The sequence below is a fragment of the Cheilinus undulatus genome, linkage group 4, assembly GCF_018320785.1.
Source record: "Cheilinus undulatus linkage group 4, ASM1832078v1, whole genome shotgun sequence".
Taxonomy (NCBI): Eukaryota; Metazoa; Chordata; class Actinopteri; order Labriformes; family Labridae; genus Cheilinus; species Cheilinus undulatus.
Genome location: NC_054868.1, coordinates 31,632,735 through 31,645,877, shown reverse-complemented (window position 1 = coordinate 31,645,877; position 13,143 = coordinate 31,632,735). Strand labels below are relative to the sequence as shown.

The 13,143-nt window shown below is 38.0% G+C and overlaps 1 protein-coding gene across 6 annotated transcripts in view; it reads right to left on the bottom strand.

Moving 5' to 3' along the window:
* Window positions 1–13,143, bottom strand: part of rhbdl3 (rhomboid, veinlet-like 3 (Drosophila)) — an 89,438-nt gene that overhangs the window by 3,102 nt on the left and 73,193 nt on the right. For all 6 annotated transcript variants that reach the window (XM_041786163.1, XM_041786162.1, XM_041786166.1 and 3 more), the window contains 3 exons: window positions 12,801–12,913; window positions 2,438–2,538; window positions 1,797–1,857 (listed from right to left, as the gene is read on the bottom strand). In XM_041786163.1, the coding sequence (XP_041642097.1) occupies window positions 1,797–1,857; window positions 2,438–2,538; window positions 12,801–12,913 (275 nt within the window). The remainder of the gene's footprint in view (window positions 1–1,796; window positions 1,858–2,437; window positions 2,539–12,800; window positions 12,914–13,143) is intronic.

Sequence of the window (13,143 nt, the reverse complement as noted above, 5' to 3'; positions counted from 1 at the left end):
GAGAGGAAGAAAAAAAAAAAACAGACGTAAGTACAGATGCAGTTCCAAACAACTAACCCTCAACATAAAAATATCTCTTGTATGTAGTTCAAAAGTTAACTTTGTGGGTTGTTTTTGTTTCTAATGACTATTAGACCATTTAGCCCATGATGAAAATTATAATTTTACAAGATTGGGGAATTGTTGTATTGCAGTAGTGAATATCGTAGTCTCTTAGAATGACTTCCACTAACACACTGACAAATATATTGACATTTTTGTCTTTGACCATAACAATCCTACAGCTCTTGTACTGGAATCATATTACAGAGAGATCTAAGAGAGGGAGAAAGTAAACAAGAGAAATTACAACAGCATATACTGTTTTGATTCTCACATGTGCAACAGACTAGACTTGGACTATTATATAAAAAGTAAACCTTAAAAGTAGTGATCTTCTGGGGCAATGGTAGCCTAGCAGTTGCATCTATGCAGCACAGCCCTTGTACAGAGGCCGTTGTCCTCATAAAGACAGCATGTTATTCCCCACCCTCTCTCCCAGGTTTTTGATGCTACCAGCTGTCCTATCCTGCCAGAATAAAGGCATCAAAACCCCACCAAAAAACCTTATAGAGTGAACTGCTGCTTTAAAACTACAAAGACAGAACAGCAGTTTCAGGTAATAGGGATTGTGACATGGTTTGACTCATCATGTTGTACCAGTGACTTTTAGGACGGTGCTTATCCACTTACCTATTACATCCAGATAACAATAAATTCATCATTTGTAAATACAATCACTGACCACTTCATTAGAAACATCGATGCAATGCAATGCACACCAATAAAAACATCTCTACCATGAACTCTACTTCAATAAATGTATGACTTTGTGAATGACGTTGACACTGTCAAAGAGATGATTCATTCTTCTTTATGTTTATTACTATGATTATAAATATTGCAGTTGTTGTAAGGTGTTCCTAATATTTTGACCTGCTGGTGCATGTGAGTGGGGTTGGCAAAATATCAGACTCCTCAATATGATGCATTTTAAAGTAATACATTTAGTCTGATGAAGTGGCCAGGGAGAGTACAAACTAGCTGCTGTTTTTCATTTATTAATTTAAAAAAAAGGGAAAAACGTTAGCTGATATATCAGTTACTGGAATTTTTTATTCGGTCGGGCCGTATAAACTGCATTAGTAACTTTGCAAAGGCTTTTCTGTTTGTTATGTTTTTTCTGTTCTTCAATTTGTTTTTTTTTGGAAGATCTGAAATTCCTGGCTCAAATCCACACCTTCTGAACAATATGAGTCAAGACCTACACACCATCTTGTGGCTGAGACACAATTGAAATCTGACTCAGCAGCCAAATTTTTTAAAATTAAACATAACTGGGGAGTTTCTCACCATACATTTTAGTCCTGCTTTACTTGCCTTTACAGAGAGGGACCACTTGAAACAGACAAGGGAAACAGAAGCTTTGTTATATAGGGATATAAAACTTTATATTCAGCAGCATTTAATTATTGTTAAGGATGCCTTTTTAAGGCATACTGGACACAACCAATTTATCTGCTCCTTAGCCGACAAGAATTGACTAAACTTTCTGACCCGCTGCATTACTTTTTTGTTGTCATATGCTGAAAGAATTTATATTCTAATGTTTAGAATAAAATAGTTTACCTGACGAGGAGCCTCTGCTGTAAGACTAAATTTTAATACGGTGAAACAAAAGCACAACAAAAGTATCCTTTATTTCTAGCGATGAAACAGAGGTGTGAAGTATGGGGGAAACTTTTATTGAGACTTACTGCAAACCAGGGCCATGGCCATCCGAAATAACTTGAACTGACACTTCATTCCTGACCAATTCTGCAGAGAAATAGAAAGAAAAGATAGAGCATTTAAAATCATTCTCATAATAAAGACAGAACAAACAGCGCTAAAAGTTCAAATTCCCCTTTCAGAGAAGGAATGCCATGCAGTCTCTCAATCTTGTCTCGATTCACGTCAGTTTTGAAAGCCCCAGAGACTCTCTGACCCTCAGTCTGTTCTTAATGTGTTAGATAATATAATCTAAGCTGAGAGGAGGGGAAACTCCTCCATCCTGACCCCTAGAATGTTTGAATTAAACTTAATAGAGGTTCACTTAGGTATTTTTTAGCTTAATGTGTCTGTTTTGACCCACAGGACAGGGGGATTGAGCAGAGCAGACATAGATGCCAGAGTGCAGAGAGGTAGGATAACATACACGCTCAGACATTTTGTGATCTTTTGGGAAAAAAAACAAATACTGATGGAGATGTGAGGAATGTATGGCATCTGAAGATAAACTGCACCTGCTGGGCCCCAGAAAACAGGCTGCTTTGATGGTGAGGCAATGCTCTGTGGTGACAGGATGAATGAGTGATTTGATAATCATCTACCCACACACATACATACAAAAACCTACCATAACGACATTGGCCAGATGAGCAGAGACCAGAGCGTATACTCCACCAGATGACCCCACCACTGGAGCTGTCATGTCGGTAACAGACACAGCCAGAGACCCTGCGGGATGAAGAAAAACACATTTAGTAAAAAGAAAAAAGCTAAATATATTTGGACTATCCTGCATGCAAGAGAAAAGCTGCAAGACACCCAAGAAGATGAACAATCATCAAAGATTTCTTGGTTAAGTCATGACATTGAACTTCCCCCTGGACCAAAAAACTAGAGATGCACCAATTCCACAACACTGGTAACAGTTCATATCATTGAACTGATATGAACTGATATTATTTTAAGTCACAATTTAGTCATTTCAACCCTTCATAATTTTAGTCTAGCTGTAGTCCATAAAAGGACCTTATATTTCAGTCTTTACTTTTAGTCCAACCATTTATTCTCTTGCCCAAAAGCTGGTACCAAATCTTGGTAGTGTGTAGTGTGCACCCTGCAAAACCTGGGGTCCCTGCTTTCTACAGCTGAGAGGCAGAAGAGCTACAGATGCATTGTATTTTGACAGATTTACCCAGTGGTGGTGAATCTAAAAGTGGAGAAACATTACGGATTTTGAATGTCTGATGAAAACTAAAGTACATTTTAGTCTCTTTTCAGTCATCTTGGCAAAAAATAAACTTACTTATTGTCAGTTTTTGTCATCAAAGATCTATTTTTGGCTAGTCTTAGTCTAGTTTATGTCATGGAAAAAAGTGTTTCGATGAACATTAATTGTCATAATTTTAGTTGACGAAATTACCACTGCTTTGTTGATTATAAATCTGCAGATTGGTAATGAAAAAGCAGAGCACAGTGGATGTATCCGAGCTGTGTGCCAAGAAAGCTGACTACTGCTGAAAACAACACAGAGAAGTGTAAGACAATTTAGCTGTAAAATTAAAAAAATAAACCTTATGATTGGTGATTATTCTCTCAGGTCCTTCTCTACAATCAGACCATACAATATGATCAAAAGCTCCATAACAGCTACTCAAAAAACTGCATCAAGAAAATGTTTGTCAGAGATTATTGATTGGCCTGCGTTACAGTAAATGGGCTTATTTATATGCTAATATAACTGGCTACTTATATGTGTACTTTAGACATAAATTAAACAGTTTTTAAAAAAAAAATTCTAACATTTCAATCTTGATTGTGAGCTCTTGCACAGCAGTTCCGAGGATTTTGTCTCTGAGGATCACATGGACAGACACTGTGATGAACTGGATGATTCCAAAAGTTTTCTGTAAAATCTGCACCATCTGTACACAGAAAACATCCATTATGAATGTAATAGAGGCATCTTTGCTTCCTGTTACTTAATATTGTATGTTTTCAGAAAAAAAGGCCTTCATTTAAAGAGGCTTGCTCTTCCTGTTTAATCACACACTGTTAATTTAGTAAATAAGTGCATATTCTGTTGCTACAAATGAGAATGGCTCTCCTTGGCCCTTTGGTACTCATTCATAACACGCACAAAAGATCCAATCAAGCTTTTCTGTGTATTTCTAAAGCAGTGAAAAGTTTAAAAATGAATGCACAGAGACAAAAGACCTAGAGGAAATGTGACCTCGCAGCAGAGTAAAAGGGGCTGCAAGGAACAAAAAGGTTATTATTTAAGTATAAAAACAAACTCTTTTCTCTCACATTTCAAATTTTCTTTCAATCATTCTCTCTGGTTCTCTCTTTGTCTCCTTTGTGCAATGTTTGCTCTTATCGACACTGTTCATTTTGTCCTCTTGTTCAATCATTACACAAACCTACACAAACCACTAATTATACAGGACACAATTACTGCACATGAGAGCAGAGAAGATCTTTATAAATAGCATTACAATTTCTTTTATGTTCAACTACTTGCACTCTGTTTTCGAGTCAAGTATAAATCATGTTCATTTGAATATCATTAATGCATGTATTCATATTTGCTTTATTTGAATCTATATATAGGTATGCTTTCTCCTTCAATCTGCCAGTCGGCTCTGTCTCAGCACCATTTACAGCCAATAAATCTGCGGTACATATTGGAAGTATATATCATCCAGCTCAATATCGGTAAAATATACAAGATATAATATACAAAATCCAATCAAGTATAGGTGGTTGCCTATATGCCACACACCCAAGAGGCCACACCTGTGAGCCCTGAACATTTTGAGGGCCTAAACATGAAAACGACTACCAGACTACTTCGTCCACTTCCTTGATCCTCTCTCAGCTACACTTGACTCAACCTCTCTTTGCACAGGAATCACCCGGTGTTCTTTACAATAAAAAAAGGTGCATATAAATCAGTGAAATCAGGAAATAATGACATTGGTAAATATAAAACCCTAATTATAAATGCTGTAAAGCAACTAAATCTAGTCCTCCAGGTCTGCAGAGGCATTCTTGGGCGGTGGAATAAGCAAGAGAGAGAAAGAGCGTGAGATTTACAGCAAGATGAACCTGGATTCTGACACTGGGAATGGAAAACAGTCAGACTGTGATAGCGAGAAAGAGGGATATGTTATCATCTGTTCTCTCCCAATATATAAAATCCATCCACGAAAAATGAAACGTTGTTTTACTGTATAGTAAATACACCTTATGGAGTTTAGTTTTAATAAAGAGACGCCTCGATTAAAAAAAGGCATGTAAGCAACAGAGGTGGGCTCTGTTGGATTGCCATTTGGACAAATCCAGTGGGGCCGTGCCGTTAGATGGGGCTCTACCTCCAAGTTGCTCCATGCCAAGTTGTCTTACACCCAGTCCCAAAATTTAGGCTGGCTTCCTACTGTAGCTGTGATTTTAACCTAATGTCAAACTAGACACCTTTCAGCAATAGAAAACTGTTCCACAGAGTACCTCTATGGACCGGGAGGACTTAGGTATTTGTAGCGTTTCTCAAAAATGCAGTTGCTTTTGAGTTTACACATTGTTTGACTTTGCAGTCATTTTGGCTTTTTGGTGTTTTGTCTATTTGCAGTGCATTGTCACATTTGTTTTGGCATTTGCATGTGCTTTTTAATTTGCAGTGTTGCTGAATATCCTGAGCTTTTGTCTGAAGATAAGTTGTTTAGGCTGCTGCAGATTGTCTGTCCTTATCTGCCACTATAATCACACTATGTACTGAATGTGGCGACAGATCACAGAGAGGGCGCTGGAGTTCATAGAATAACAAATCTCAGGATAAACTAACATTTTAGTCATGGTGCTATTTAAGGGAGAGGACACAGAATGGAGTTCGGAAAAAGAACAGACAGGTTCTCTGCTCTGACACAAGCATGAAAAAATACTATGCAACATTCATATGAGCACAAAGTGACTAAAACATGTGGTTTACTACATATGCATCACATGTCTATCCAAATATGATACAAAAAAAAAGAAACTGAATTCCCCTGATGCCTGCATCCGTAGAGCAGCCTCATTCTGTCACTATCTGCTTTCATGTTACGCATGAACTGGGATATTACTTTGGATTATTGTGGGAAAAAATGAAAACTGAGAGAGAATAGTACTGTAGAGAAAACATATTCACCTTTGCATTTGAAAAAAAAAACAAATAAAATAACTGCAATTAGATAACGCAATTAAACTCTAAATTGCATAAACTTAACGTACTTTACATAAACAGTGACAGCTTTCCTTGTTTGCTGACCGCTAAGGTCAGCCCTATGGATGCCTCTGTCTGTGTCTGAGTGAGTAAGTAAGTAAGTAACTGTTTGAGTGAGTGATGCTAATTTATAAGCCATAGAATAGAGTTATATTTGCTTGTACTGAATGCTGTCAGTAATGGCTGCCTCCACTGTTTTCACTAGAGCCATACATACATGGGCCTTTTCATTACATGGTGCTGCTCGGCTTGACTCGGCACAGCAGCCCAGCATAGCAGGGGATTTGCTTTTCCACCACAACCGAGCTACCCATTTGAGGGCACGTCTAGAGCTGATGACGCAGTGTGTCTGACAGCGCTTCAAGCTGCTCTTTTTACATTCTCTCTCTCCCTCTCTCTCCCCTTCTCTCCTTCTATTGGTGATCAGTAAACAAACAATAATTCACGCTTATCATCAAAGGAGAGGATTTCCCTGCATATATGCACTGCACCTATGTGGAGAGCTTGTCCCGTATTGTCCAGCATTAGCTGTTAGCCTGGATGTTGCAGTAGGACCACTGCAGTTTACTCTGAACTGGGCCACTGTTCTTGTTAAAACCAGAGCAGATAGCTTGTCTTGTGCAAAGGAGAGTTTTTCTGCCCGTAGTGTTATATATCCTACTCTAGCTGTAGTCACTGCTCGACTTAACTGTGCATGTAAACGCACTGACTTTTGCTCTAATATAGGACAGACCTCCTGTGCCACTCATCTCAGCGAGACTACAGACTTCCATCAGCTCAGTGTGATCATCATGAACCACGAAGACGTGCATAATAATCTCAGGGACTCAAAAGTCGTAAATATGATACATTTCTCCTAAAGGCACATATTTTATTTAGTCTTGTTATATATTTGATATATTTTACATTTAAAAATCATAAAATGCTATAAATTTCTGCGCTGCTTTTTATCTTGCATCATTTTGTTTGGCTTTCCTCTCCTTTTTATTTCATGTGTAATACACCACAGATAAAGGCTGTAGACCCATCTCAGGAAGTTCTTAAGAACAGCAGATCAAACAGACTGTAACTTGCATGTTAGTTCACAATGACTTTTTCTGTTGAATAAAACCTGCACTGTACCATGACCCCGTTATTCAAACTCTGACCTCTGTGAACGGTTACACCCCTAATAACACTTAAAGTGACATTTAAAGAACTGCAAATGGCATTAAATATGAATCTCTTCTTAGTTTTATGTGTGGCTGTGTCTGGTGTGTGAACTTATCTAAATAACTCTGAAATTAAAAATTGATTTGTTGTCTTATTTCTCTGTAGTGGCTTTTGTTTCCTTATTACTCTTATCTTTCTCCACACTCACTCCTTTCAAGGTCACTCATGCTTACTTCTTTCAGAGCCACAAACAGTACAAAAATAATACACCAAAAAACAACTATGTTCCTCTACAGTCACTCACTTAATGATTTCAGCCAAATACTTAAGCAAAATACTTTACTTACTGTCTCTTAGTCCCAAATATGGAAGCTCTAGAGTACGACAGCACACTCACAGAGTGAAATGCAAGAAAAAATTGAAATAAAATTACTGTCAAAAAATTCAGATGATTTTGATCAACTGATCAGAAGGGAAAAAAAAGATTTAAAAAAGTCTGTTGATTAACTGTGCACTGATTTCATCAAACAACCATTCATAGGACCTTTGGAAATTTGATAAGAACACTTCTGAAAAACCCTTAGCCCTTGTTTTTTATTCTTTTATCCATTTGAAAGATCAACATAATCTGAGATTAATTAGTGTGCAACCTGCCCTCAGTTTCTCCTCTTTGCCTGTCTGCATCTACCAAGATTCAAATCTACATCCTCTGTGAAAATTTTCTAACACAGCTAATGTAGCTAAGCCTAAAGATAACAAAGCCACATTTGTTAGTAAACTACATAGTAAAATCTAAAGCAAACAAAGGAATGTTAGCTACATTAGATTATGCTACATTTGCAAAAGTTAAATCCATTTAAGAAGTAGATATGTAGACAGTTGCTTGTTTTAGCTTTGTAGCTCTAGGTAAAGCTAACGTAGCTATATTGGCTAAGGTAGTTATGTTGATGAAGTAGCTAGTGCAGCTATGTTAGCTGTAGCTTAAGCTAATAAAGCTAAAACAGGCCACCATCATGTAACAACTTAGTTCTAAGACAGGTCTACATATATTTTAATCCTGGAATAGACCTCAGATATTTTTTCTGTTTTATTATTGCAATGTTGCCTCATCTGTAATGTTTGCAATGTGGTTATTTTTTTAATTTAACTGTGTGACTTTGATGATGGATGAAGCTGAATAAAAAGAACATTACCTGCACTGACAAAAGAAGTCACGTCTCTTCTGACAGATGCCGCATTATCACTGTGGGCGTCTGACATTTTCTCTGCAATTAATAAGGACTTAATAATTACATAGCCTGGAGCTGATTACCTAACATTTTAGTTGACAACACCATCAAACAGTCAACTACACTACCAAAATTCGACAGATATACTTGTGGCATGAGCATGTTTCATTACAGTTTGCACACGCATGCGCAGCACTGTAGTCACAGCAGCAGACTGTTTTACGGCATTGTTGACAGAAGCAATAAAGCACCGCTGGAAACACAATGAATGGCCTCCACTCTCCTTTTACTAGAAAGTGTAGATAAGTTAACACACTTCGCAATACTGTTCAAAATTCTGAAGCAAATTCTTCGTACAAATAGTCATCACTTGAAGATGGAACTAACACCCTCAATAATAAAAGTGCAGGGTAATACATGGATCAATATCCACACCCTTGGTTACAGCCCTTGAAGCTCTCTCTGTTATTTCCTTCCTCACTCACAAACACCTGGTTTAGGACACAATGGCCTCTGAAGTTTCAGGAGGGTGTCTGGGCGGGGTGACCTCCATCCCTGTAATTAACTCAGTTCAATAACATTATTTTAGTTTGGATGTGAGCCTGCGCTCACACAAGCAAACAAGGACGGACACAGTCCCTCAGGAGGTGTGCAGTTTTTAGAGCGGAGAGTGACGTCTCATTTATCTTGGCTGTTCTTCCAGAGGAGGAAGAGGGGACATGAGGGGGAATGATAATGTTCATCATCAGTGGTAATGAAAAGAGTCAACAGTTTGGTGGCGTAACCAGTGGAATAAATCTACAGAGCATTTGGAGTCTTATGTATTCAAAGAGTGTGTTCCTTGTGTGTGACTCTCCTTTATTATTTTTTTCTTTTTATTGCCACATATCTCTGTTTTCAGCCTGATCCTCCGTTGTTGTGCACCTCTTCCTGCACCTGTCCTACCCTCTTTGTGCAGACAGACCCCTCTTTACATGTCTGATGACCACAAATGAGTTGCTGTGTTTACATTCATCAAGTCCATTGTGTCCATTAAAGAATCAGGGTGTGTGTCAGTCCTGAAGGGCCATCGACCTCTCTCTGAGTCATTACTTGATCTTTGAACTCTGCTTTGACCCCTGTGTGTGCCAGCTGAGTCCTTCCCTGTTCACTCCTGCTTTTGTGTTTTACAATCTGCCAGAATGACTGTGGATATAACTGTGGTACAATCTGATTATAGAATTAAAATAACTTCTTGCTTTATCAAAAAATAGCAAAAAAGGGGAAAACAAGATAATTTCATAATAATCTAAGTTTATTTGATCTTATTTTTAAAACAGACTAAATGCCAGGCCTCCTGTGCTAACATTCTGATATTATGTTTGAGAAAGTTTTCATCACATCCAGGTGCCCAGGTGTCTTACTTTGACATTAAATTGGGAGATAAATATTATAATGAGTTTTTACTGGCAGATGTTCGTCCTTCTGTACTTGTAACTCCCTTAGCATTTTTAATCCCAATAAAAGTACAAACTAAATATCAACAAAATATTGGTAGGACAATGTATTGTCCTGACTTGTGTGATGCAGTGATTGATATTTCCTTTTTAAAAATAGTATTCTGAACAGATTTCCCTGTTGATTTTGGCTCCCCATGACCAACATCATGACTCCTTGCAGTAGTGCTTCTAAAACACAGAAGTAACAGCAATACAAAGGGATAGAAGACGAAGAGCTCATGATGATGGTGAGTATATGCAATTAATTCCATCAATTCAGAATGATCGTATCATTACAGACCACATGGAATTACAATAATTGTATCTGTCATATTGATTCATTCTGTATCATATAGAATTGTATTCTTCGCATTATATTTGATTCTATTATGTAACCCCATTAATCCTGAGAAAATCCATTAAAATGTTTAACATTTAAAACTGGTTGTAGATAGTGATATATGAGTTTGAATACAATAAAGCGTATTGTAACATCTGCTACAGTCTTTTATCGTCTCGTATGGTTTCATGTCATTTCATCTAGTATCCAATCCTATCCCATCGCACTCTCACATATTGTATTGTGAGTTATCCTAAAATACTAAAATAATCCTAAAAAGACCAATTACAATGCTTTAAATTTGGCGCAGAAACTGACAGATGAGTGTAATTGCAATAAAATGTATTGTATGGTTTGGTATTGTATTGGCTTGTCTTGTCTCAGATTGTATTGCATTATATATTATCATCTCAAATCATTTTTATCCCACTATTGTATCTTATCGTACTGTCTCATCTCATCTCATCTTGTTTTGTCTCATCTTGTGTCATGTAGTATCATATCCTATTGTTTTTCAGCATATCATCAGTTACCCTTAAAATCCTAAAAAGACCCTTTAAATTCTTTAAATTTAAAGTTACTAGCTACTCTGACTTTTTACTTTGTTACATTTTTAATGCTGGGAAATAATGATGTATATAACTTTGGTATGCTAAAGTTTACTTGAACTAGATATACAACCCTTTAAAATGTTAAGGAATACTGGTCATCAAACTTTCAAGCATTTTCCTCATTCAACCCTCAGCACAAGTATAACACATCTGGGAGGAAATAAAACACATGCTTTGTTCTCCCTCATCAACCAGTCAAAGTAGCTGTGTGCAAAGATGCACCAGCGCACATAGAGACTAAGCCTCTTTGCAGTCATTTAGGTTAAAACAGCCCCCTTTGTGTGTAAACCACCCTCACTGCAATACGCATCTAATTCACAAATATTGGTGCTAAAGCTGGAGAAAGAGTGAAACACAGAATGTGAAACTGATAAATTCAGCCTGCTATGGGCTAGAAGAGATTACTGTAGCCGCCATGCATTACTGATGATACTAATAATATATGAGTGTAAATTCAATCAGATGCATTATATTTTAAGGAAGAATAACATTTCCTTTTAAAATTACATTTTTCTGTTGCATTTACAATGACAGTAATAAAACAATACATCCAGCCGTTGGTCAAAAATGTCACAAATGATAACAAGTGCAGCCCTTGATAAATAAGTGCGAACTGTATAATGATAAGTAATCATCATCTCTTCATATTCACACATGGTATGATGTTAAAAATGATGAAGATTCCAGTCCAGTAAGACGCAAAAAAATCTAAACACCACAGCCAACGCAGCCAGATTGTGCTTCCCCTCCTCAGCTGCGGGTCGATATCTAATTAAAAAGCAGCTTTGTGTGTGTGTGACTACATAAGTGTGTGTGATTTATGGTGCATTTCCTTCTCATGTCACTATGGTGTTAAGGCTACAGGCCAACGCAGCTGGTATCCCCAGGGTGTGTGTGTCACTCACCCCTACATACACAAACGTATAAAAGGCAAAGAAAGAACAAACAGATATGATAACAATCACCATGATTCATATCTCTCTGCTTTCATCAGCAAAAGACACACATTACGCAAACAAACACAACACCCTTGCTGCCACAAGACATCAAGTTTCCATCCCCAAGTTTTTTTAACTTTCATCTTAAAAAGAGGCCAAGTAATTCCTTTTCAGTCCCCTCATCACTTGAAGTGTCATCTCTCAAATGTTTTGTTTTGCAGAAGTAAAATATGCAGTGGCAGTGCAGAATTTTGTGTAATTTTTTGTCCTGATTCAGTAAAGAAGAACACACAAACACTCTCAGAAAGTGCAGGTTCAAGAGTTAAAATCACCCCAGTGCCTGAGGTTGATGGGGACGTGGGAAGAGAGCAGTGACATTTTGTTCAAAGCTGTGTCTGATTTTTCTATAACTTGGTTTCTCATAAATCTAAACTCCTCTCCTCTTCCGTGCATTCTCAAGGCTCCTCATATTATGACCCCAACTCCCACCTAAACAGTACTCTCAGCTTTGTTAACACTTATGAATTCCTCCTCTTCTTTCCTCATTCACCCCCCCTCCTTTTCTTCTTAGAGCTATATATGTGTTCGTCTGATGGAGCTCCATTTGGGATGATTCTCTCTGCTCAACTCTTTTGTATGTAACCACAGGGGGATGTGGGGGCTTAGATGAGGCACTGACGACCCCCAACATCCCACCAGGTCTGATAGGAGGGCACAAACACAAGGCCATCTGTCTTCAACATACGCTGAACTTTCTCATTGACTAGTACCCGCCAACACACTAAGTGGAGCCCAGGAGGGCGCTGAATGCATGAAAAACACACAACAAGCAGATGGAACAACGGTAGAGCTGATAGGAAAAACCATACAGCGTCTGTGGAATAAAGTGAATGTGTGTATTTGAAGGAGGTAAGTGTATGCAGGGATGGAAAGTTGTTGCTGCATGTATGTAAGTGTATGAATGAGAGAGAGGCCACACACCCACCTGCCAGCACACCACACACATAGACCAGGCCGATCCTCAGGGCCCCGTGGACCATCTCTAGAGGGACTCCCACCAGCAGCTGCATGGCCATGTTTAGGCTCAGGTGTTCAATCCTGTAAAGCACACAAGGTCACAGAGGAGTCGAACCCTTTTAGCAATAGCAATTTTATTTATAAAGAACATTTCATTGAAGAGATGCACTTACTGTTTCACCTTGCATTCACATTTGTGTCATGAGCCTTATTGTAAACAAACTTGCCTGCAAGTGGTGTGTGTGTAAGTGATGCTAATGTAAAACAGCTGGAGGAGCATTATGCAACTTCTAAGTTAATTTGTAACAGGT